Source organism: Ornithodoros turicata, chromosome 2, assembly GCF_037126465.1.
Source record: "Ornithodoros turicata isolate Travis chromosome 2, ASM3712646v1, whole genome shotgun sequence".
Taxonomy (NCBI): domain Eukaryota; kingdom Metazoa; phylum Arthropoda; class Arachnida; order Ixodida; family Argasidae; genus Ornithodoros; species Ornithodoros turicata.
The window spans coordinates 116,150,546-116,175,686 of record NC_088202.1 but is presented as its reverse complement, the minus strand read 5'-3'; the positions used below and the strand labels follow the sequence as shown (position 1 = coordinate 116,175,686).

General features: G+C 46.3%; 1 protein-coding gene across 1 annotated transcript in view; it reads left to right on the top strand.

Moving 5' to 3' along the window:
* Positions 1 to 646: 646 nt before the first annotated feature.
* LOC135383969 (uncharacterized) overlaps positions 647 to 25,141 on the top strand; it is a 155,897-nt gene continuing 131,402 nt past the window's right edge. The window contains exon 1 of the mRNA XM_064613240.1: positions 647 to 1,044. Within this exon, the coding sequence (XP_064469310.1) occupies positions 978 to 1,044 (67 nt within the window). The 5' untranslated portion in view covers positions 647 to 977. The remainder of the gene's footprint in view (positions 1,045 to 25,141) is intronic.

Here is a 25,141-nt window from a genome sequence, read left to right as displayed (position 1 = left end):
CATGGAGCGATATCAATATAGATTTGATTTGTTTCTTGATTAGTAACACAGATTAAAACAAGATTATTTATTGTTGTATTTCTGAGGACGGGAATGATCATGCGTGAATATTTTCGGGCACTAATAAGCAAATTGATAAAATTGCGAGCACGTTACTCCGATCAACACGGCGTGCACACGAGGCAAACAGTGCTGTGTCGCGTGACGGGGCAGCTCTTGTGTGTCTTGCTCATTATTAACATGCTGCGGACCCGAGACGCTTGTTTGTTAAGTACGTATTATTATTTCGATCATGTCGTCTCGACATGATAGATAATCCCTCACCGCGAGAACACGAGAACGCTCGCAAGGAAGGCGTCCACGAATTGCGGCGAAAATGTTGCGTGTCATTTATTAGGGCGTTCGTCAGCAGTGCAACACGCTACCCGGAGAACCTGGACGGTGTGCTGGTTAAAAATTGCGGGTTTGAGACACCCTTCCGTATTCCTTTCTCTTATTTCACGCCGGTTTTTGCCGACTTCCACTGTGCCCTATCATCTGCTAAATATTCTCGCCCGGCTCTTTCAGTACGTTCGATTATGCGGGGTTGTTTTGCAGTGCAGCAGCGAACCCGAGGCGCCACGTGGCGCAAACCGCAACAGCGAACGCTGCCTTTGCAACCTCCCGCGCCACGGCGGCGCTAGAGTCTCGCGTTCCGCTCGCGAGGGAGGAACCCGAGGTAACGGTACAAGGGAGAGGGGGACGGGCTCAGTGATGCCACGCGGTCCGCTCATGGAGGAGGCAGTCGCCGCTTCTCCACCAGCGTCGAAGCACGCCAGGCCTCTTTCACGCTACGTTCTCGGCTGAGTACTTCAACCTTCCGGTCTCTTATCGCGTGTATTCTGTGAAAGCTGTTTCGTCCAGCATGAGAACTTTGACGTCGTCCTGCATTGACTCGAGTGTTCCGAATCTTCATTGCTGTTGAACGAATATCGACGATGTCTACCACTTGGTTGGGATACTGCTTCGCCTTGGCGTGGGCGTCACTGCTGCAGATATGTCCAGGTGAGCAGACGTTAATTATTGCACGACATCCGGGACCTTCCGATTAAAGTGAACAAGCCAAGGTTAACCGCCGACCCACCGGAATGTGTGACATTGTCTTGTGATGCGTGATTACCAATCGCTGCGATATCGTTTCAACGATTAATTTCTCCTTCGCTGTCTCGAAGACCTTGCATTTCTTTCAACGTGTATTTACGATATCTTTTCGGAACAATGAGATATCGAACGCTTTTGATCACCGAGCGGATGTCATCTATCTGTTGTCGTTCATAAGTCATCGCGGACGGAACATGTAGATACGCTTGTATAGGTTACGTGCTCGCATTTCTCTTATGCACTATGAAAGCACGTCTATATGAAATTATTCATCCGTTCCTTTGTCCAGCACATGAATGCCGGACACTCACTGTCGACTCTGTTGACATCGCAGTATCACAACGCGCTGCAGTCACGTACGTGATGTTGCTCTACTAACTCAATGCTCAGGCATTTTTGGGCGCGACAAGAAACAGAACACTGATGAAAAGTAATGCCTTTCCAAACTTAATTCCTATTCATGGTGCTCGACGTGCGATCGCCGTGCCGTGCTTGGGATCGGTCGCCTATCTGCTCATTAAGCCATCGCGGCGCCCTTGCCGGAAGTGTGCCCGTTGAATGAAAATCGGCTTATCCATTGTAATCGTGAAATTATGTTAATAGAAACGCCACAGTAGACGTGCCTTGTTCGCAGGTTGTATTATCATGCAAAGCCCGTGTTTTGCGCATGCAAAAAAGGTGCCCTGCCCGGTATAGTGCCATTGACCTTCTAAGTGATGGGAACCGTGCCATACGCGAGCGACAGTGTTATGTAGGCTATTATTTAGGTACAACGCGGAGGTAGAGCTAGGTCAACGGTAGCGTACACTTGTGAATTAAGCGGTTCTTTTGTAAGAGTTATGGTGGGATGGGAATTTCATATATGTGCTGATGCGGTACATGGTTTGCGGGAACCTGTAGAGCCTTGAAGACGTTGCGTTGTAGCGATGTCTCTGTAGCGACATTTAGGACTCGAATGCTCTTCACATTCATATGGTATTACAGAAATCTTCCTTTTTGTTTAAGGGAAGGGCCTCAGGACGACAGCCGCCGATATTCCGAACAGGGGCTGTTCTTCTTCTTCCCTTTTTGTTTGTGCTACGTTCGTGTCCGTAATGTACGATGCGTCTTTCTCCCACTTCGTGCATTATCGTATTATGGAAGATTGCGACGCGTTTTTGCATGACTTCTCTTTTGTCCTCAGTAATATGATTAGAGGTATGGAACCAGCGCAGACATCGCGGCGTGCTGACCGCTGGAAACTAGCACGCCGTCACCAACACCAGCCATATGGAACCTGCACCGCTCGCTTCTCATGCGGCTATTCATGCTTTGAACTTCTTGATCATAGCCCACGTGTATGTACCCGTACACTTTCGTACATAGTATCCGAATGACCATGTTTTAGAGAGAGAGAGAGAAACGGCAAACACTCACCAATAATTTCATACCGCTTTTAGCCGAAATGTGCCGATTACACGCAGAATGCGTGTAGCTTTTATCATCCCTCTCCTTCCCGCTTGCATGTCCGTGGTAGCCCTGTTGCACGCGTGAGCTTCTTTGACACGAAAGTAGATCAGTTTCTTTTCCGGGAGGATGGCACGCTTCATCGAGTCACCACGGGATTTCTTCGCCCCAAAATGAAGCTGTACGTTACGCCGGCTTCATGCTACAGAGCTGCCAACGATGTGCTCTCGTCATCTGTTAGCCTTCCCTTTGCGAACCCTGAGAGGACATTTCAGATGGTTCGCGCGATTTCCGTTGTTCTCCTTCTGATGAGAACCTGGACAAATAAGCCATCGTTTTCTACGAAGAACATTGCTGAGTGCCAATTTCAGATTACGTCATACTCCTGGCCTGCCGCAGATTTTTTGGTCTCTTATGATTTCAAATGATCTCCGTTGTCTATTAGATAATAGGAAGTTTCAGTGAATCGCTTCTACTCAAGCGGTTCGCGAACGTGTTTTGCTGCTGTTTAACCAGCTAACGACCAGCTTCTCGACGAGTGCCGGCCCCGCCCTCCGTTAGCTCGTTAGACGTGCAAGCGATTAAGCCCAGAGGGTTCCCATTCTGAGTGACTCCTCCTTCGTCTTGGCCCTCCGCGGTACCGCTTGAGGGAAAACAGTTCACTTAAACTCCCTAGAAACGTTGTTTTTAAACGAAGTGGGAGCCACAAAACTAACCGGGAAACACCGACTTATTGTAAGAGAAAATAGGCAATAGACGACGAATTCGGTAACAATAAACACCGTAATATAAGACCCCAGTTTATAATGTGTGGTCTTACGGGAAACTTTTTTTTTTTTTTGCGGTGTGAACAGACGGATCGCATTTTTCAGCGTTCGCAGATAGGCCTCTTGAATCACTTAAACGCGAATTACACGCATTACTTAATTAAGGGTGGTTGATATTGTGTTACTTCCTGGTGGTCTTGTGGGCCACGGCCGTTGTGCGCTTAAATACGAGGGGAGGTCTAGAGGCGAGTGACGTGGAGAATCTCTCCCCCCGGCTGTACCTCTTTGCTTTTATTGGCCTTAACACGGCGTCAAGGTCTGTCGCGCACAGAGCGACTTCGATACACACTGGCCATAATCAGACGAAGTGGCACGATACAATCTAAACTTTGCGGCTTTCAGGGATTCTTCTGTATTTCATATCAGCGCACTAGCGCAAAGAAGAAAACGAAATGACATTCGAAAAGGGTGTGTCCCCCCCCCCCCCCCCCCCGTGAACACACATGGTGCATGGATTGCAAATTCAACGTTGAGTATGGTCGCAAAATGTGGAATGAACGGTTCAGACATCAGATTTGCGTAGGTTACACGTGAATTTTCAACGGGCGGTCCGCACTGCGTAAATATAACGCACATTCCTTGCTGAGCGAACAACATCAAAGAGGGGAACGTTAGCGCGACGCTGATTCTCTGTACAAAAATTACACCACAAGGAATGTGGATTGCGCAACGTTTTTGCCGCGATAGTTTTACATCTCAATTTCGCGTGGCAAATGCGCTCAAAACAAGGCTGATGTGTCGCATTTTGTCCCATCTGTACATGTTTGTGTTACGTATTGGTGTATGTTGTTTCAACGTGAGCCTTGTTCAACATCGTTTTGGAATTTTTCTAAATTAGAAACAGCGAACCTGCCTCTATGAACAGTCACAGAATTGCTCGTGTTACATTACGGATTGGTCAACAGTCGTCATACCTCTGGGATGACCATGGGCATTTCGGACGTGGCCAATTTTGTCAAGAATACCGGAAAAGCGCCAGACGACACAACATCGTGAACTTAATGATAGCTGGGAATGCCGAATTAATATCCGAAATGTCGCCCCGAAAACACGTTAAATTAACATCGACCAGCTATTGTATACTAACGTAATTCACGCGAGGCTTACACGTAGATGCAACTTGCAGTAATGTCGATGAGTGTAATTTTCCGTCAAGAAATTGACTTGACGTGCGTCAATGTTCATGCAACATGGCAGAGCAACGTTGTAGGAACATTGCGGCTCTACGTTTCCTAAACGTTGTTTATTGACTTTCCAGAAACATAACACTGTGTAACACTCTTACCACCACCGTAACACTCTTACCAACAGAGGAAACCTACTGGTTTTATAATTTCATTCAGCAGGTAATCACATTAGAGACGCAAGCCTGGATTAGAAACACAATATATGACAGGAAGGAATATCAGGGATGTTGTTGAGTACAGTTTACTCTTGCAAATGCAAGGGTTAACTTCAAAGACGGATCCTGGTCACCGTTACACAAACGCTGTACGGCCTACTATACTTAATCAGCATGCCCCCAACTGTTTGCATTTGAGTATATGCTCCATCCTGTTCGCAAATAGTGGCTACTGCTTGATGAGAGTACTGCTGGCGACACGGTTGTCTGAAATCTCATGTCAGTAGTTCTGCAGCCCATATTTCCTTGAGTGCCCTTCAATATGTTGTTCCAATATTGTATTTAAAGCTATACCATATGCCGCACGTGTTTCTTACTCGAAAGAAATGATCTTGCAACAGCTCGATGTTTGAGATGGGATAAACCACGGGGTGCTGATTTCAGACAACAGCGTCGCAAGCAGTACATCTATATCCAAGCGGGATACCCAAGCGCAATTCCAGTAGCGAAAACAGAACTCAGATTTCACAATTCAAGTAGCAGCAAAACAACGTAAATTTAACGATTCAGATTGAAACGAAATAAACATGAATTTAACCATTCAGGTAGCAGGAAGGCAACGTAAATTCCGCCATTCAGGAAGCAGCAAAACAACGTAAATTTCATGCTTCATGGCATTGTAAAAGTAACGCTACTTTGCTGCTGTAAATACTCATTTCTGGTCGACGTTACGGCACGTTGTATGTATGTTTAACCAGCGCCTGAATTACGTTGAATATTCGTTAGCTGGACAGTGTTAATATAACCTGTTTTCTTTATTTATTTATTTATTTATTTATTTATTTCTGGAATAGCAAGCCGACGTCTCGTTTGGCCGACCTTTCCCCCGTTTTTTTTTCTTTTCGTCTAATAAATATACACCCCCCCCCCCCCCTGTTTTCGGGGCGACATTTCCGACTTCAAAGCGACATTCTCAGGTATCATAAATTAGACGTTAACTTTGTGGGTTGCAAACGGATTTTCTTCGTCGATGTTTTGTTGACTCGGATCGTGCCTCGTTAATATGGATCCCGTTAATATGGACAACGCGAATTATGGACGATTTTTGTGAGGACCAAACTTTTTCAATGAATTTCCGTCTGGTCAGCATCCTAACCACACGTCGTCCATATTTTTTGCCTCGTTATTATGTACGGTTTCGGTATAGAGGGCCACCCTCTCCCCACAATCTGCAGGAGAACTTTTTAAAGTAGGACGTTCCATTGCGTAGGGAGCTATGCCCTCTCCTTCACAGCTGTCCACAAGAACTATAAGAGGAAAAGGGGTAATTTGTGGACATGAAGGGCCTGGAAAATCCTGTATGACGTCATGACTGTTCCAGACACATCCACGTGGGATTGGCCCTCGTGCAAGTTTAGTTGCGTTTAGTTAAACATAGTTGCTCGGCAGCTTACGAGAACAGGGGCTGTATACTCGTCAAGGTAAGTTGTCAGGTTGTGGCGTGGACGACTTGAGCAACGCCAGGCCAGCGGTCACATCTGCTATGGTTCAAACGGTGTATCTGCAAACAGGCACTAAATCAGGATTTTTTCCAATAAACCTTCATCATTGTCTTTGTTATTTCCTTGGTATTCGATAATATGGACGGTTAGCTTTATGGACGATTTTGGTCGGGGACGAAAGTGTCCATATTAACGAGGCACCGCTCTTTTTAGCATTCAGTTGACATGGCGATTTATCTTCAGCGTTTTCTATACCTGCCTTGATGTGAGGTGAGGTGGTTGCCCAAGTGAAAGCAGGAAACACAATTTTGTTATGCCGCCCTACTACGTACTTATTGTTGCTGCTCTGTATTTGCTCGGTTTCATAGGAGGCACGCGAACCCTGCTCAGGCGAAGTTAACGTGTGAGTGGTTGATACGTTTCTATACTTTTTTGGTCAACATCCACATCAACGTTTCTCAATGTTCATGAAGCCATGTTCGTCGATTTCAATTGCGCCCAAAACCTTTCCGAGAAAAAAAAAAAAGAATTGAGAGAATGTGGTGGAAATATCATCAGACATTCCTCACGGCAGGTGGCGGCGCTTCGAGAAATGAAAGTTGAAGAATAATCTCGTTGAGAAGCAGAGAGAGGCATTCGTTGACAGGGTGATTATCTTCAGAAATGCATCGTATTTCAGAGAATAAGACCAAAGTTGTGATAGCATTGGCGCGTTCCTTGTACCAGCCCTTATGGTAATCACTAAGAGTGCAGTGGAGCTCGACATTTGCTTTTGGGCGAACAGATCGATTCCACTTAGCAATTGTCGAGATTTCACTGCATGACTGGGTTTGGTCTTTTGATTCTTCTTCTCGAGTTTTACGTTGGACGTGTGCAGAAGGAAGGAACTTTTGGTTCGCGTGTTGTGCACTTCCTAACAGGTATTGAATTTTTCCGTCGTCTGCAGTCACGACGTGTGGAATGACTTCTTTTGTTTTTGCCATGCCGCATTTTTAAGGCCTTCGGTTTTGAAGCAGTAGCTTTATAGAGCCAACCGCCGTGCTACTCGGTCCGTAGCTTTATCGGACCACACGACCAAAAATTTGCTGCCAACGATGGCCCCATAAACCTACTGCATTTCATACGCGTTTTGGCACTATATATGCCCAACGATGGAGACAATTTATTTACGTATTTATTATTTCGTTACGCGTGCATTTTTAATTTGTTGTATCGAAGAAGGAGAGAAAATGAGGGACACTTCGGACATGAACTGATTCCGTGAGGAGACAGCTCTCGCCCCCGCTGTTCCTGGCGGAGTTCGTGGACGCCGCGGAACGCTCCACTTCAGATGGGGATCACGTAAATGTCAATGTTCATATAGTTTTCTAAAGAGCGCTCTGCTGTCGTGTACAACACACAACACTGAGGTGACCCCCCCTCCACCTTTTTTTTTTGTTTTTCACTATGGTGTGCTCTGCAACGAATAAAATGAGCTCCTGCGAAAGAACGACATGCGCAGATGACCTAGAGCAACGAAGCCTAGATACAGAAGGTCTGCACTTGCCTCCTCTCCCTCCTTCGATTAAGAGTCAAAATTCGTCTGTTACTGCGATTCACCGTTCTGCGAACTCAAGAACCCGCAAATCATTGCAGTTCCCCTGGAACCCGCAGACCTAAATATTTAGACAAAAAGCGCAAGACGCTTTCCAGAAAATCCGTTTTGAGAAAGATTGAGACCTTTTTGCTCTTCATTTCCCATATAAGTTTTCCCATTTAGTACGCAGGGACGTTCAATCTCAACTCGCAGACGGCTGTGGGTTCGTCTTCATGGCCACGACCGCTGAAAGCACGTTCGTGATCGGCTATACCGCCGTTGAAAACACGATCCTCATTGGCTGACTCTTAATTGTTACGTCATGGCGGCAAGTAAGCAAGCTTTCTCTATCTAGGTGGTGTTGCCGAGAGCGCGCGCGCGAGGCCTCTGTACCGCACACCTGTCAAAACTCCTGTCTCGTGAAGAGAGCGCATTGCAGGAGGAGGAGACGCCGTGACGTACTATGATCCCCGGGCACATGGCTCGTGACGTATACAGCGACACAGCTCAAACATGTGTAAGCAGCGCGTGAGCTGAGAAGAAAGAAACAAAGGAAAAGAAAAGGCACGGGGACCAGTCCACTTCCCGCGAGAATCGTGTCGGCCGTACGCGGCTGGCTTTTCCCGACTATTTTTTGTAAATTCGATTGCGCAGCTATGATACATCGAAGAGAGAAAATATAGAAAACATGAAATATAGAAGACATATAGAAATATAGAAAAATATATAAATATATATATAAAATATAGAAAACATGGTGATTCTTGATAGATAGCATAACAGATCAGGCAGGGTTTCGAGCCACGTTAAATGGCACCTCATTGCTTCTTTAAAGGTCTCGAAAACTTTTTATCCGTTTTAAAATACATTAACTAAACGAGTTTAATAAATCAGCATTACAAATCAGGTAGGTGTCGTCAGCGTACTCCTGTGTTTAGTCCACTTTCGATGCGTTAAACGAGATTTCTTTTGCAGGAACCACACCTTCACGTTTACGGGACCTTTCACAACACCTTCACCACACCTTTTACGGAAAGGTGTCCACACTTTCACCGAAAATTCGCCCATGGCGGAAGGAAGCACGTAGAGAAATTAGGATACCGTTTCACCTCAGGCAACTACTCAGAGCAACGAACGATTTTTGAACATTCAAGTTGAGGTTTTGATCGAACCACGTTGACAGGGAAATACGCGTATTTTTTGCGTTTGTTTTTTATTGTTGACTTATTAGTCGAGTCACCACAAGAAACCATATACCTTATATCATTACCACATATTACACATATTACCTCACGTATTACATCATATATCAACGTACCCTTGCGTGTGAATCGCGGTTAGAACAGTGACGGCACAATCAACAACGCATACAACTTACTTCATGGACAGCACAAAAAGCTATTCCGCGACGCAATTGAGCAAGTTATCGCTTGACAAATGGAAAGCAAATGTCGCAGGCCGTGAATGCCGCGACTGGAAAGCATAATTCGAGCATTCAGAAGAGCAATTAGACGTAAGGATTCATACATTTCAACAGGCAGCAGAAAAGTGCGACTTCTGAATGCCATTATGATATTGTACTATACAAAAGAGAGAGACGGTGAAGAGAGCAGTGGGCTTTCTATGACGGAGGACCTTTTGTGTGGGAAGCTACGTGGCCCTTCTCGAGTGTCGAGTCTAAATGATTGGGAGTGGATTTAAACGTACGGTGTGTCCGTCGACAATTGTGTGGCTAAATGCTGTACGTGCCGCAGGGTATAGGATTGCGGATAATTTCGACCACCTGGTGCTCTTTTGACGTGCGCCGGAAATATCCGACACACGGTGCTGGAAGCAACGTTTACCACCCCCACATTGCTACCGTCCTCGGCCGCGATTGAACCAGCGATCTTGAGCTCAGCATGTCTATTGAACCTTCATTTGCTTGAACCTTATACGCTCAGTCTTTTTCTTCGGCTCAGGGGGGTTCGAACCCAGGCGCCGGCTGTGCTGTCTGGGTGTTTTCCCTGGGATTTCCTCACACGCTTTGAGACAAATGTCGGCACAGTTTCCCTCGACCCAGGACGGACGGTCCCCCCCTGCGATAGTCGTGAAGTTGCCCGCTTTGCGATCCGGGATCCAAATGGCAGCGGAGCGGAGGCAGTCGTGCAGGGGTCCGTCTCCAACAACAACAACAACAACAGAGGTTTATTACATGTTCGATGTGTCGATGAGAATAGACAGAGACTCGGCGAGTCCTCTACGCGCCAGGGTTGGCTCTTACATACAATGGGACAGTCACTTCGTTAACATTAACAGCTTTTTGGCTTAAAAGTATAGCTCCGTCCACAAACACTCGTCTGGGCTTCTGGGTCGTCTGGGAGCCAGGATCGCTCTGAGTCTGCAGGTGGCTGTCTTGCCAGAGGGAAGAAAGGGTAGCTGATCCGACGTAACCTACTTTACGCCCACGTTGAAAACAATATCTTGACGGGCATGGCGGGTTAATCGTACGTGGAGTCCTTTGTCTTAGATACTCTTGCCCTCTTGCCTGTGGCTTCCGAGAATCGTTTCGGGAATCGATTGCCCGCAGGAAGAAAGGGATCTCTGACGCCAGCTATCCTCATGTACACGTATAGAGTTAGGGGATTGGCTTCGCGGCAACCCGTGTCGCAACGCCGCCTAAGCGCGGCCGACTACGGCAAGCACTTCCATCATCATCACTAACCCCATCACCTTCGACTCGGGAAAAGATAATGGCAGAATAGTCATTAAGAAAGACAAACAGCAGAGGGCATCTGGAGCATAACCCATCTCTATTCAACGATGCACGTTTTGTTTATGCTGCGCGAAGAACATTAGTCAAGCAGGAACCTACGCAGCACGTACGCAGGCGACGGGAAAGGAAGGCGTTCAATAACTCGGTAGTTTTAGAAACAATGACGGCCGTCCGCTTTGGAGACATCGACATGCAGCTTGCGTGTGGCTTCCCCGCTCCGGGAAATGAGATTCGAAATGTGAGCTCCTGTTTCATGTTCTTGGATCGTTTCTGTGACGATCAATAGAGAGTTTTAGTGCGTCGTACGCTATCGCCTTTGCGTACGGAAGGAATAGCGTTGATGGTTCTGCGCACGCCCACAAGAGAAAGAGAGCTTCGCGCACTGCGCAGAACCACCAGCGCTATCTCTTCCGCACGCAAAGGCGATAGCGTACGATGTACTAAAACTCTCTAATACGACGTGCAACGTGATTGCGTACGTTGCAGGTCCTTTTGCGTCTAAGCTGACCACGTACCCCAGCATGGCCATCATTATGAACGTTTCGGGATTCTACTTCTTTCCCCTTTGTTTGCCTTTGCTTTCAGGATAAACGATGTCCCGAAGATTGGGCTGATCTACTTTTGTTTAATGCACCATAACATGTTCGTTGTAAGGCGATACTGATGTCCTTTACATAATTTTGCACCGACAAAGGCTTTTGACGCGGGTAAAAAAAAGAGTGAGGTGAGGTGTAGGAAGAAATGGAGATGTTGACCACAACCGAGGAGCTGGTTACTCCAAACCGCTTAGAAATAAGAATGAACATGTCTGTGTTTGTGCATGCATGTCTGCACGTATGAAGGAGGGGAGAAAAGGAAGCTATTAATATGTGTAAGGAGGCCGCGATGTCCACTAGAACTTTCTGCAAGGCTCCGGTCACATTGTCGCCTTAGCTCAGCTGGCTCTGAACAGCCTGTTCCGCGAAACGGGGTAAATCCAACTGATGATTTCAGACGCAAAGGCCCTTGCTTTAGAAACCGAAAATCCCGGTATGAACCATTCCCTATAATTCATCCTGTCTATTGCACTTGTGCTCTCCCGCAGTACTTCCGCTTACTGGAAGGCCAGCGAAGCGAAGCACCCCGTATAAAAATATCATGGTTGACGAACGAAATTGCTTATCAAACCTGGGGGTTTACCGAAAACCGTTTTTGTTGGGGGGGGGGGGGGGGGGGGTTCTCTGGGAATTTCACACGAAGTGGACGCTTTCGCCCCTTTTCCCTTTCCCAAATGCACTACCAATAGTTTCGCCTTCTGATCCCGAGATCGCGGGTTCGAACCCGGCCGAGGACGCCAGGAACTTGGTGGCAGGGTACAAGTTGCTTAGACACGCCGTCTTCCGCGAGGGACGTTAAATACGGGGTGCCGTGTGATGAGCTTTCATCGCACGTTAAAGAACCCTCAGGTGGGCAAAAGCAATCCACAGACCGACCGCTGTGGCGTCGCTCATGATCTCAGTTGTCTCGCGACGTAAACACCCAATTATTATTAACTACCAATAGTACGATTTCGGTGGGTTTGAATCCCCCAACCACCCCCGGGCTCTGCCACTGGTTTGACCTTTCAGAATACGCGAAATAACTGAACCGTTGCTCAGTCTGAGAAATCCTCAACGCAAACGTTTAAACTTCAACCAATTGCCGAATATAAAATTATGGTATTCAGCGTTGTTAAATGCCAAACGCTGCTTGGCTCCTTTCTACACGCCCATAAACAATCAAGCAGAAAAATGAAACAGAGAAAACAAAACTCTCATTCGCACATTATATATATATATATAAGCTCTGCTGTACAAATAACAGTTTGGCGTTATAGACCAGTGAAGTAAGCTGCGCAAACAGATAATTATCGATCTTGCATTATGTTATTGATAATGTGCACATACGCTCTGATGCACCAGTAAAACGTCCATCAAGTACAGTCGAAAGATCATTCAGTGGCTTCTGTCCTGAATTCTATGATTGTTTCCATCAGTAATGATGTGATCAATGATATGAAAGCACAATAAGTCCAGGGAATGAAGCACTCTTTGGAATAAAACGTTAATGTTCACAATCCCTTGTGAAGCTTGTGAATATTAGCCACAAAGCTTGTGAATATTAAAGTTTTATTCCAAAGAGTGCTTCATTCCCTGGACCGTTATTGCGTTTTCACTACTACCAGACTGGACTGTGTACTTTTTTCCTTCATCGCCCAAGTGATCAATGATATAGAAGGACTCAGAAAGAAAATGGGCGCATGATCTTCTCAGTGGTCGAATGGTCATTCCTCGAGGGTGTTTCCCTAAGGGGGCACTAAAGTGCAAAAAGTTCTCGTCGCGGGATGAAAGATGCGGTTACCTTGACAACGATACAAAAGGAACGGGATTTACTCGTTCCGGCGTTCGTGATAAAAGCGCGGGGGATCCCTCTTCCTTCCTTCTCAAGAAGTGCGACACCGCGAGGCGGCCTTCCATTGGTCCCCGCAAACGTTTTTGCCGCGATAATTGGATAACGTACCCGCCCCGCCATGTCGCGCCTCTTGCCAAACAGGGGAAGAGGGCAAGCATGAACTGCTATTTCCTTCCTAAAAAAAAGCGCATCGGATGAATCCCGTTCCTTCTGTCTTGGTGTTAAGGTAACGGCATCTGTAATTCGGGAAGGAGAAATTTTTGCAGTTTAGTGCTCCTTTAGGAGCCCGTATGTCCTTAACTGTTCTACTTCAAGGGACAGTCGCATCCGTTCCAGTCGATTTTGAAACTATAGTGCCATTTTGTTCCTCCTGGACCACTGCACACGGAATAGAAAATCCCACGCGAAATAGTGGCGTAGTGTCACTGTTATTCGATGGAGCACATGACAAGAGGAGACGCCGGATGTTGGGAGTATGCCGGAATTCCCTCTCTGGAAAAACGAGAAATCTTCACTCCCTTAGAACCAATCAGAGCGTGACCTTGAGAAAAGGAATGCTTCGGTCCTGCGGGCGTCTCATAGAGTTTGGACGTCTGGACGGCGCCTTTCCCCCTCCGAGCCCCGCGCTCTCACTCCTCCGCCTAGAGAGTGACGTCACGCCGCCTTGCGCTCCTGCGGCAGCGGAAGCAGCGCTGATCTTTAAAATTCGTTTATTTAATATCTACCAGCGGTATGGCCGAACGGATTAAAGTGTCCGCTCGTTGGTGGTAGCCAAGGTCGTGCTGAAAACTTTCCAGACGAATGTCTCCAAAATTCCCCTTGAAGTCGGCCCAGGGCGCATGCTAACCCCCCCGTCCCCCAGTCCTTCCTGCTGTCCTCTCTCCATCTGTCCACGTTTGTACGCAACCCATAGCCGCAGTTGCTTCGTGGCGCTAACACGGAATAAAAACTGTACCAGAAATTAAAAGATGTACCATAAACGATAAAAATGTACCAACTTGCCCACACTATTGCTTTAACTCAATAAACAAAATTATGATCACTTTTCGGACGAAAAACTTAGCCGGGTGAATCGTCGGTCGATGCCGAAAACAGCGGTGTTGGTTTCCTAGCTGGGTTTCCGGATGCTACCGTCCCTTTAACCAACACATATTTGAAGCAATCCGGTACACCCGTTACATACTGTCGCACGAAATTGAACATGGTAAGCACAAACGCTATGTCAACTTTACTTCACTCGGAGAACAGACAGAAAGTGTACAACCCACACACGATATATCACGCTCCCATTCAGGAACCCATCGCATCTTTCTTTCTTTTTCACGGACTGAATAGACAATTTATTTAAAACACTTCTTCAGCCATATCGTATACCTTGTTGACAACCTCACTATATGTGTATATATCTACAACATCCGTGGTGGCGCTCACAGCTCCCGAAAGAGGCTCGCCCAATGTACGGCTGGTATATGTTACAATTAGGATAAGGCGCACTGCCAAGAAAGGAGAACTTATGGTATTGCGGACAAGAAAATATGACTCCATAAGAACGCGGACCCCTAAAGCTGTGGCTCAGCCCAGAAGCTTTTGTCCGAGAGGTTTGTTTGTGTTACAGCAGCATTGCGTAAATTTGGGTGACTTGGCGTTGACGCGTCGATAGATTTCTGAGGGAATGTCAATGTTTGCTCAACAGGCGCAAACAAGCAATGCCCTCGGGCCTCGGCGTGTAATTTGCCGCGTGGGCCCGTTCTTAATCACGCGCCGTATCTTAGGGAGGGGCGATTCTTTTTCGGGATGATGTTGGGGTTCTGTTCGAGTGCCTTCATCGCGGTGATTAACTTCCGAAATCTTCTCCCATTCGGTGCCGTGATTTGTGTGATCTCGCGGAAAGGAAACAGAGTGCACAGTAAAAACGTGCATAATTAACGATAGGCAGTGCTATAAATAAGCGCGCATAATGATGCTAAAATCATTAGAGAGCCGTTTGCGTGTGTGCGCTCAAGTATAATGGAGTCAAAGGAGTCGAATGATTTTCACTGAGGTACACAAATTGAACATAGTCTTTCAACGGGATTGCGTGGGCAAAGCCTTTACTGCAATCATCACCCTGTGGCTTCTGAACAGCGTGATACAGCAAAATGAACAGGAAATACGGTCTTTTGCAAGGAACGAAAAAAAAAGGGAAAAAATACACACACAAAATGCAACAACAATAACAACTTTATTTTGACTTTGGAGAGTGGGGAGGTTCATCGCCAGAGGCGATACTCTACCCCATTGCTGGTGGGAATGTGGGGAATAAAATAATAAACCCCTTCACACAAAATGTAGAGTACAATTATGCAAGTACAACAACAACAAATACACTGATGATGATGAATGGGGAATGCAAGCGCGCGCGCGCACACACACACACACACACACACATACATACATACATACATAAAGATACGATGATGACATGGGGCTGATGCCGGCCAGCAGGCTGGGCGCTGCCCCAGTGCCACTTGTACGTAATGAGAGATGATGATCGAGATGATGAGGATCCCGGTAATCAAAGCATGGTGGAGAGGCCTGTTGATGACAGGAAATCCCAAAGGTGACGGAGACCTTTGTGCGTATGAGTGGTACTGGACCATGGGCCCAGCACCTTGCCCATGGTAAATGGGCGGTGATCGATTGCTCGCTGATCTCGCGCTCCCGCTGGTAGTCCGGGCAGTCCATAAGTATGCGGTGCAGGTCAGCGCGCACATTGCATGATGCACAAAGGTCCGATAGCGCACGGCCAAGACGCTGCCTCATAACTGGTGTAAATGCAACGTTCAGCCGCATGCGGTGAAGAAGGGATGCGTAGTGTCGCGGAAGGCAATGAGGAAGCGAAAGTGAAAGAGACGGATCCACTGCGTGGAGCAGAGAGTAGGGTGTAATGTCATGCAGCCACTGTGATCTTGTCTTGTCTGCAGAGAGAGCACGGCCGAGGGCGTGACGATCACCTTTGGGCAAGATAATAGAGTGGGCTGAAAATATCTGATGACCCCGTAGGGCAGCCCGGTCGCCCTCTTCATTGCCGGGTACGCCGACATGACCAGGTACCCACTGTAATACTATGCAATGGCCCAGGTCCAGCAGCTCCTTGTAAGTTTAAAGCACGTCAGCGACAATGGACATGAGAGGACCGCGAATGCCCATTGTTGCGAGACACAAACTGACATGGTACCTGTGGATAACAACGCACACACATACATTGGATGATGATGAGGTGGCGGATTCACCGCCGCTGAGGCGGTACACTACACTATTGCACATTGGAAACGGATGAGGGGATGATAATGGGGGGAGCACTTTCAGAGATCCGTCGTCACACCGGTGGAGCACAAGTACTCCGCAAGAAGACGAAGGCCTTGCTTCTGGTGGGTAGAGTTCGATCATGGTCGGAGTATCTTCGCGAGGCTGAACAGCCGCTTGTCAATACGTTGCATAGAAACTTTCATCAGTGCACGCTGGTGGTGATATTGCCCACAAGTCAGGATGACTTTGTGAATGACAATAACGACAAACATGTCCAGAAACTTCGTGTGTTACTACGCTCAGCTGTAGTACAGTGTACTAGCAATAGATACGTTTTGAGATTGCGTCTGACAGAATAAAAATTGGCATCCTCCCTCAGTGGTGCTGGCAAGGTCTTCCAGTAGCCTGCTTGTTTATCACACGATACCGAGTTTGGACAACACGTCAGATGGTTGCGCAGACGGGCAGCACAAGGAAAGTCTTCTTGTCAGCAGTGCAACTAATCATCTAAAATTGGTCGGGGTACATGAATGTGCCAGGAGAAGTAGAGCCCCACAAGACCACGACGCAGAGTGGGTTTTCGGACGCATCCGACAAGCTCCGCTTTTGTTTGTTCAGTAACTGAGAGCTCAGCAAGGAAAGTCATTCCCTGATGTTTATTTTCTTTTGTGCCGAGATCGCCTCGCCAGCACCAGCGATGACGAAGTGCGGGGCTCTCTTTACCCGATGGAAGAGTCTTCCACTTAACTATGCGCGGAGCATCCATGTGATCCATCCTTGCTTCTAGACATTGGAGTAAATCTACACGACACGACCATACTTTGAGGCCATTTCAAACATTTTCTAGGTCTACTTGGAAATTTCCACAGCGCCTAAGGCTTTCTTTCACTCCTCCTCAAAAGTAGACACAAGTGGTACACAAATTGTCTTCGTGAAAGGGCAACCCAAGGCATTATTTCCGTGAGTTATGTCGTTTCATAGCCGCCGCTTTTTCCTCCAGTTTTAGGTATTAACCCAATTGTAAGAAAATAAGCTGAAAATAATTCTTAATTATAACTAAGAAATAACTCTGAATTCTTAGAAAATAACAAGCGCATAAAAACACCCCTCCGAATAGACAAAGAAATAAGCTCCGCAAACCCGGAACCCCGCCTATAAGTAGCCTGCTTGAGTTCAACAACACGTTAGATACGCGGACACGCAGCACGGTTGTAAGGAATCTTGTCAGCAAAAGGTAAGCAGCGACACACATACAGTAGAACTGCCATCAGTCATAACCAGACCGCGGATCTGCATGTTTTGCATGCTTCTTCCTGGGTATGCCCACTTCCAATTGATGATAGTTGCGTGTTTTAGTACCTTATCATGAAATTGTACAAAACGTAGAACGCTTGAAAATGCTTATTTTGCAAGCTCTTCCTCTTCCGAATAATTAACAATGTGGCACAATCGACGAATTCGAGTTTTTTGCCTTCATGCTCTTGGAACTTTGGAGCACTGCTTTGAAGCACTGAAGCACTTTGAAGCAGTAATCTACTCCTTCCGAAATCTATTGGACGGTGCGCGAGACTCTGCGTCACCGCGACATCGGAGGACAGACAGACACCCTTGCCTCATCAGAACGGCATGCGTATGCTGGACGCACATGGATACAAATGTAAATGATATATACCCTAGGTCAAAAATTCTAAAGCTACTACGCTTCGGAAGTGGTGACCACTGATGAAGTCTGCAGGACGGATGGTAACCTGTGGTGGAACCCGTGGTAACCTGTGGTATTCTGCGCAGCTTGCGGCAAACATTCTTAGTTCTTCAGAACTCAGCTTCCGTTCGAATCTTTGCTCGCGAATACCTGCTCGAATCGTTGGACGTAGTGTCGCCCATTGAACAGTGTATGAAACGCAGTCCTTCCAAGGACATCGTGGGTTTCCAGACCTACTGAAAATTCGTGCATTGTTCAACTGACTGTCATCCTGGCGCCTTACTGCCCACGTAGGTTTCGCCGAGATGGCTCCCACATTTCATGCTCTCGTAACAACATGCGACGGTGAAAGGAGCTTCTCAGCTTACAAGCTGATCTTAACCGGCAAACGTCACAGCTTCAGCTGCGAGAACTTGGTGGGCTATATCGTAGTTTGCGGCCACCGGACTACAAGTAGCAACTGACAGTGTATTACTTTCCATTTCCTAGTCATTTCTTATTACCGTTGAGGGGCTAGTAGACTGAGGAGACGTCGCAGCCGTACAAAAACAAGCGTGCTTCAAAGCTGATGCCGCATATTTCATTGCATGTTTTTCTTTTTCTTCTTGTCGCATATTTGCATGCATATTTTATGGCTGTTTAGTGTATATGAATCCGCAATCTGGTCATAACTATAGCCCGTGGCCTGCATAGACGTCAGCGCCGCGGAGCGTTGACCGCTATAGGCCTGAGACCCAGCGCTCGTGCGGCATAACAAGCAGTGAGCGTGAATGCGAGGCGGAGACTGTTTGTAGGTGCGATAATCGCACAGCCGAGCATACCGAGACGCTGTCGTGAGATAATGTACGTTTCAACCCAGTCTCAGACGAATGTTTCGGATGCAGTCTCAAACACATAAGCCAAAGCTTCGCGACGCTGGCGTATGCGCGGGCCAAGCGCTCGCGCGATGCGGTTAATTTTGACGGCGGCGAGCAAAAGCAGTGCGCCAGAAGACAGATGCAGTGATGCTTTCAGTCAAGAAAGAACAACAGTTCTGGTTAGAAAAAACGAAGTAACGGATAGACCCAAGCATCGTGTGACGTCGTTCCAGCCCTTCTGCTTCGATGCCACGCACCAGACTGTCCCGTCGTTCCGGCTCGAGCTCTTTTTCCTTCTTGCCCCTTTCACCTGACGGTTCCGTCCCTCAAGCACCTCTTCGTCGTCCTCGTGGACGATTCTGAGTCTTTCCGTTTTATTTCGTGTAGCGCTTCAGTTTTTACGCGTGGTGAGGATTATTACACGAAAACCTCTCCCGAATTGTGGCGCAATCGACAAATTCGAGTTTTCTGCTTTCATGTTCTTGGAGCTTTGAAGCACTGCTTCAAATTAGCATGTCACAGAGGTTTTCTGGGAGCACCATCGAATCCGCTTCTCGCGGATTGGTTGTCTATCTTCTCCTGCAACCACCGTGCTTGAATGACGTTGGGCAAATAAATTATAAAAACCCTCCGATTCAAAAAAGTTGAAATATGGCAGCCGTAAAAAAAAGGTGAAGCAGCGGCAATAATCAAACCTGCACCACTTGAGTACCGGCAGACTTGTGCCCGTTACTCGGAAACAGTAATTGATTACTGTTACTTCTACGGAAAATGTAATTGATTACCGATTCCAATTACTCGGCTCTAAATGTAATTGGGTAATGAGTAGAAAAGTAACGCGTTACTCCGGTCGTTACTCTGTATCCACGCAAATTATACCCATCTTCGTGTGTCTCAGAAAAGAAAAAAAGAAGTTCAACAGCGAAACAGCTGAAATAACACACACACACGCAAAAAAAAAAAAAAAAAAAAACACGTAGGGCAAGTCGACCTGTACGTCTACGGCATTTATCGCCGGGGAAGACTTCCCCATGACTCGCTAAACCTCCAAAGCTTCAGGTACCACCACACTGGTGTAGGAAGAGATTAGGGAGAGAGACCCTGAAATTTCAGAACGTTATTACAATGACTTCCGCTTGCTACAGTAGAACAGCACAGCAAAAGGTGGCTGCACGAGGGGGCTCGACTTGGGGCAGAACATCCGAAAGATAAGCTAATCGCTGCCAAAAAAGTAATCAGCTACTGAGTAATCGATTACTCAAAAAAGTAATTGATTACACGAAAAATTACTTTGACAGTAAAGTAACTGATTACTCGAAAAATCACTCGAAAAGGAATTGATTACAAGTAACGCAATTACTAGTAACGCGTTACGCACAAGTCGGATTACCGGTCATGTGTACTAACCATTACGCTACACTGACACGGCTTACCTACGACTTGACAGACAACGGACCTCATTGGAATTAAAGGACACGCACGCACTCTGGTTGGGTTGGTGCGCAGGGCAAATAAAAAGTGGAGAATGTGGCGCTCATGAAAAGAGCCGGCCAACGTAGTTCCATTAAATGCGAAATAAAGTACAAATAAAGTGACACTTAAGGAATAAAAAACGAAATGAGACAGCGGGCCGCGTGTCACATACGTCACAATACAGCCATAATCTTGCTGCCTGAAAAAAATTGCACGGTGCACACTCTCTTCACATTTTTTCCTACATGCTTTTATTTTTCTGTCTCCCTTTCTCTCTCTCTCTCACACAAACAGATAGACGAAAAACACAAAAACTGACAAACTCAACACAGTCATCTTTGATGTTCCTAGCCACCTTTGAGGCTCGTGGTGTTTTTGTCAGTATATGATGTTGTTGCCTTGGAATAGTTACTCGCCATCCGTACGCCTTACCTAACTTAGGTGGCACGTAAAAGGAAGGCCTATACATAGGCTAAAGCCCGTATCCGTTCCCCTGGCAACATATAATGCTCTCTACAACCTGATTATGTTATTTTCGAAATATCGTTTTGGTATTGATCCCTACTATCGTCATGAATATGACGATGGGTAGTAAATATGACATTGCCACATGTGCCCGGTGATAAATCACCAGGGTCGGGAGGTATAGTATTTTTGCTCTAAGGAGTTAACAAGGAAAACGTGACGTGTCCTTTTAGTTATCTTATCACCTTCAGTTAAGTTAACTACGAAGTGTATTGTCTGAATGCGGAAATACTCTGACCCTGTGGTGTTACTGGTTTATTACGGTTACTGGTTTGCTAAACGCTCGTAACGGTTTATAAAAAAGTGACTTCCATAAATATATTGTGTCGTAAATGTACGAACACGCTCTATCCACAAAGTACCATATATCTGGATATCACTCGGATCACGATAGAGCTATACAGCAGGTGATCCAGAGTTTAGGAATCGTAGCCACGCAAGTCGGGCCTGAAAGCGGGAATCTCCAAGGAAAGATCGTGTGTTCTGCTTTGACATGATGGACGACGTCCTGTCAATGCCACGTGTTACCAATTGCTGTTGGCCTTTCGTGTTACTTATCACTCCCGTGACAAGTTAGTGATCTAACAAACACGCAAGTTCTAATATGCGATCGGCCAGAGGAATGCCACCGGAATCTTATTTCGTCGGACATGTCATCGTTCTTATACTGCATGGAAATATTGCTTTCGGTAGGTGAATGACCTGCGATTCGTCCCTGGGTTGTGACATTGAAAACATTAAAAAAATAAAAATAAATACGACGGACTTTGTACGAAACTATAGGGATGATCTTGGAAAGAAAATGTATATAGAAACGGAAAGAGACGTAGAGAAAAAACATTGAAAATCATTCTTAGCGTTTGAAGGCTTCGGAAAGTTTCTGGTATTTCACAGATACCATCGCCGTTACACGGGGTGTTCAGAATTTAATGTTTTACAGTGGAGCCCTCTGTGGCCAGTGAGGTAAAAGGTTATTGTCTCAAGAACCAATTCTTTCTTTCCAACATTTCTGCTGAGAATCGTGCTGGGTATGTGTTTAATACTGTGAAGCCGCTCGATATTAAAGTTTTCGTTTCGGATGCCTTTAAAGATTTATTTCCCTGTACTTGTTACTTGTTTGTTATACTTTTCGTGCCCTAGCGTTCGCAGGCTGAATGCGATATAGGGCAGCGCCAGTATAAAAAAAAAAGAAAAAAAAACGACGGCGGAAGGCAACGGCAACGCCATTAGAGGCACATTTACGCTTTGTCTTCAAGTTCAAAAACGCGTTTATTCTTAGCGGTTACGTACAGTTGATCACGTACTATACCTAAGGCCCTCGGTTTTTCGCGCGGAATTCGGAATTAGTCCCAGAATACTTCGTTTGGCCCAGAATTTCATGGAATACCCTATTGTTAGAGGTATGCGGATATTCGAGTTCTCGAATTCGAATCGAATATCAATCACTCGAAGTATTCGATTCGCGAATCGAATACCCAATATTCGGGTTTCCGGATATTCGACTATTCACCGAGTACGAACGACACCTCCCGAAAGTAGGCTTCACCTCACTCTACCCTGCATCAGGCGAAGCCTACTCTACAAAATTGAAGCTTGCTTTACGAAATTGTCCATGCTGTAGGACAAACACAGACAGATTGTAGTTTAGCTTGAGATAACGTTAGCCCAAGTTTATTGTGCACGCTTCGCGTGAGGAAAGAGTGGCGTCCCTCCCGTGTGCCGTTTAGCGGTGGCAGTGGGAGATTTTGATTTGATGTCTGGGAGGTTGCCTTAAAAAGTTAAGACTCTTTCATCATTCGGAAACTATCGATCATATCCTCACAGAATGCCGTGCATACCACATTATGCGGGAAACCCACCTCCCACACTCCAGGCCTGGCATAGTGACGGACATCCTATTCCCCGAAGCTTCTTCTGCAGAACGAACTACCAAAACTCGCAACCTCGTGCGTTTCCTCCATGAAACGGGCCTCGTGCAAAGACCCCTCTAGTGCACCTCTCATCCACAGTGCACTTCCATCTCATCAATACCGTTCATCCTGCCTATACCTCACCCTTCGACTCTCATCTTCCCCCCCCCCCCCCATTTTTTTTGCTATAGTCGTGACGACGCCCGCACGTGTGTGGCCAACAACGGCATTTCTCCCCCCCCCCCCCCCGCTAAGACTCTTAAATAATGCCTACAGCCCAGGAACAAAAAAGGGGTGCGCTAAAGATGTAACTTCCCAGGGCACGTATTGTAAACTCCTTCCTATAAAGTTCCTATAAACTCTATAGATGCTGAAAGATCTTTCAGCAGGTATAAAATGATTGCAGGCGACAGACCGCATCAGAAGAGAGCACAACATATCATGTAAGTAATGCTGAGCCACAACAGTGCTTTGAATCTGTAATTTTCTAAAATATTTTTGTTCCCACATTATCCAAGAAAATAAAGTGTTTACCGTTTCAAGCAGCCGTTGACTGCTTGTCGCGGAGAATCGCGAAATTTACAGCTCGGTGCCGCGAAATTTTGAATTTACCGCAGCAGAAAACCGAGGGCCTTAACTAGCCCCGGTCAGAAATCGCAGAAATTGTATGCCTTAAATTGTTCGTTTTTCAATAACACCTCCAATGTTTTAAACAGTATGGAACTTGCGTGAGCATGTCGTATTTGCTTTTGTGCAGGGTTATCTCTTCCCTGAGCTTCCTGTTCCAACTCTAACTGCTGCGCCCTATGTCGCCACTCCCACATGTTACTGAATGTCTTCAAAATTATACTAAGCTTTTCCAATCCCTCTATTACGGTGTATACATAAAAACCTTACTTGACTGCGGCTTCACGCCTAAAACATTCATCCACAACTCGGGTCTCTGCAATTCTTGACACTAACGAGGAGACGTAAAATGTCAGAAGAAATTTCAAAACGAGCACACTCCGGTTCTCATGATGTACTACTGGTATGATATGTACCTCGAAATAAATTACCCAGAATGAGACCTGTACTTAATGGTCACCATTGACATCGAAACCACGAGTGACGTTAACAACGAGTGTGGAACTAGTGCAACTCGCCAGCAGTATCTTCCACAGATTCAGCCTCGAAATATAAATAGGCGGGGATCAGCGTCCTGTTCGGCTTCGCTTGTACCACACTTTGTCTTTGATTTAGCCTCTTTCCCTATTCCTTTTCTTTCTTTTTTATTAATTTTAGAAATTTTGCACCCATTGCATCATTCTTTGAAGTCATCCCTCTCAATCTACTCGAAGACGGATCCCACACGGACATTCTCCGCGATTCGAATCTCCGGGTTTTGCGGGAAAGAAAGAAAACGGCCTAGGTAACAAACGCACACATGAAACAAATTCAAGAACAAAGGGAAGAAGAAAAAAAATAGTGAGGGGAGGCGATCGAAATGCATCAAGATCTCAGGAACTGCCGAGTCGAGAGGGTTGGCTCGAACTTTGACAAATAGCGGGATAACGCTTTGCCTCTGAGAGAGGTTTGAGCTTTTGAGTTTTCCACTTGGAGCATTCTTCACTTTTTGTTCGCTGCACTGATGTGTGTGTGTGGGGTGCTTTTGAAAACGAGAGCACGGCACGGTCGTCGTCGTCATTCGGCTGAGAGAAAGAGGGGTGTGAAACATTCCATCCTGTCGTCTGCCCAGATTCCTGGGATATTCGGTTTATGGTTCTTGAGTCGATATCTGTTTCTTTTTTACATTTTGAATACAGTGGGTTTCCTTTATGCGAATGCTGAAACTCGAAAGTGGTCTTGACGCGTTATAGTGTGTATTTCAATGGTACTTCAAACACAGCACTTTGTCGGAAAGCATAATGCGGGAATTACCGATTGACCTCTCTTCGATATATATGGGTGCGTCATTCTCTTTCATAATCGTCGTTTTCAGGTTAAGTGTGTATTTCGATGTGGCAGCTATTGTTTCGTGATAGGGGAGCGTTCTAAAAGAAGCAGGAAAAGCGTGTCGAAACGGTAAAGAAAGCGGAGAAGTTGACTATTCGAGGTATGCTCTCTAATAGCTGATCATGTCGTTAAATATGCGGTTTAACAACTATATTGTCAACACAGCAAATACTGGAAAAGCTTTAGCTTTCATCTCATTTCGAGGTGTTAACCTCTGTGAAGTGGGGTAGGGTCCTGTGGCTACCGTGGGGAAACATCCCATGTCACCATCACTTCTCCTTCATTTATTGTTGCTGTTGTTCAAGGTGTTGATCAGCTGAACTTCAGCTGAAAATCAGCTGAAACTACATCAGCTGAAGCTTCATCAGCTCAA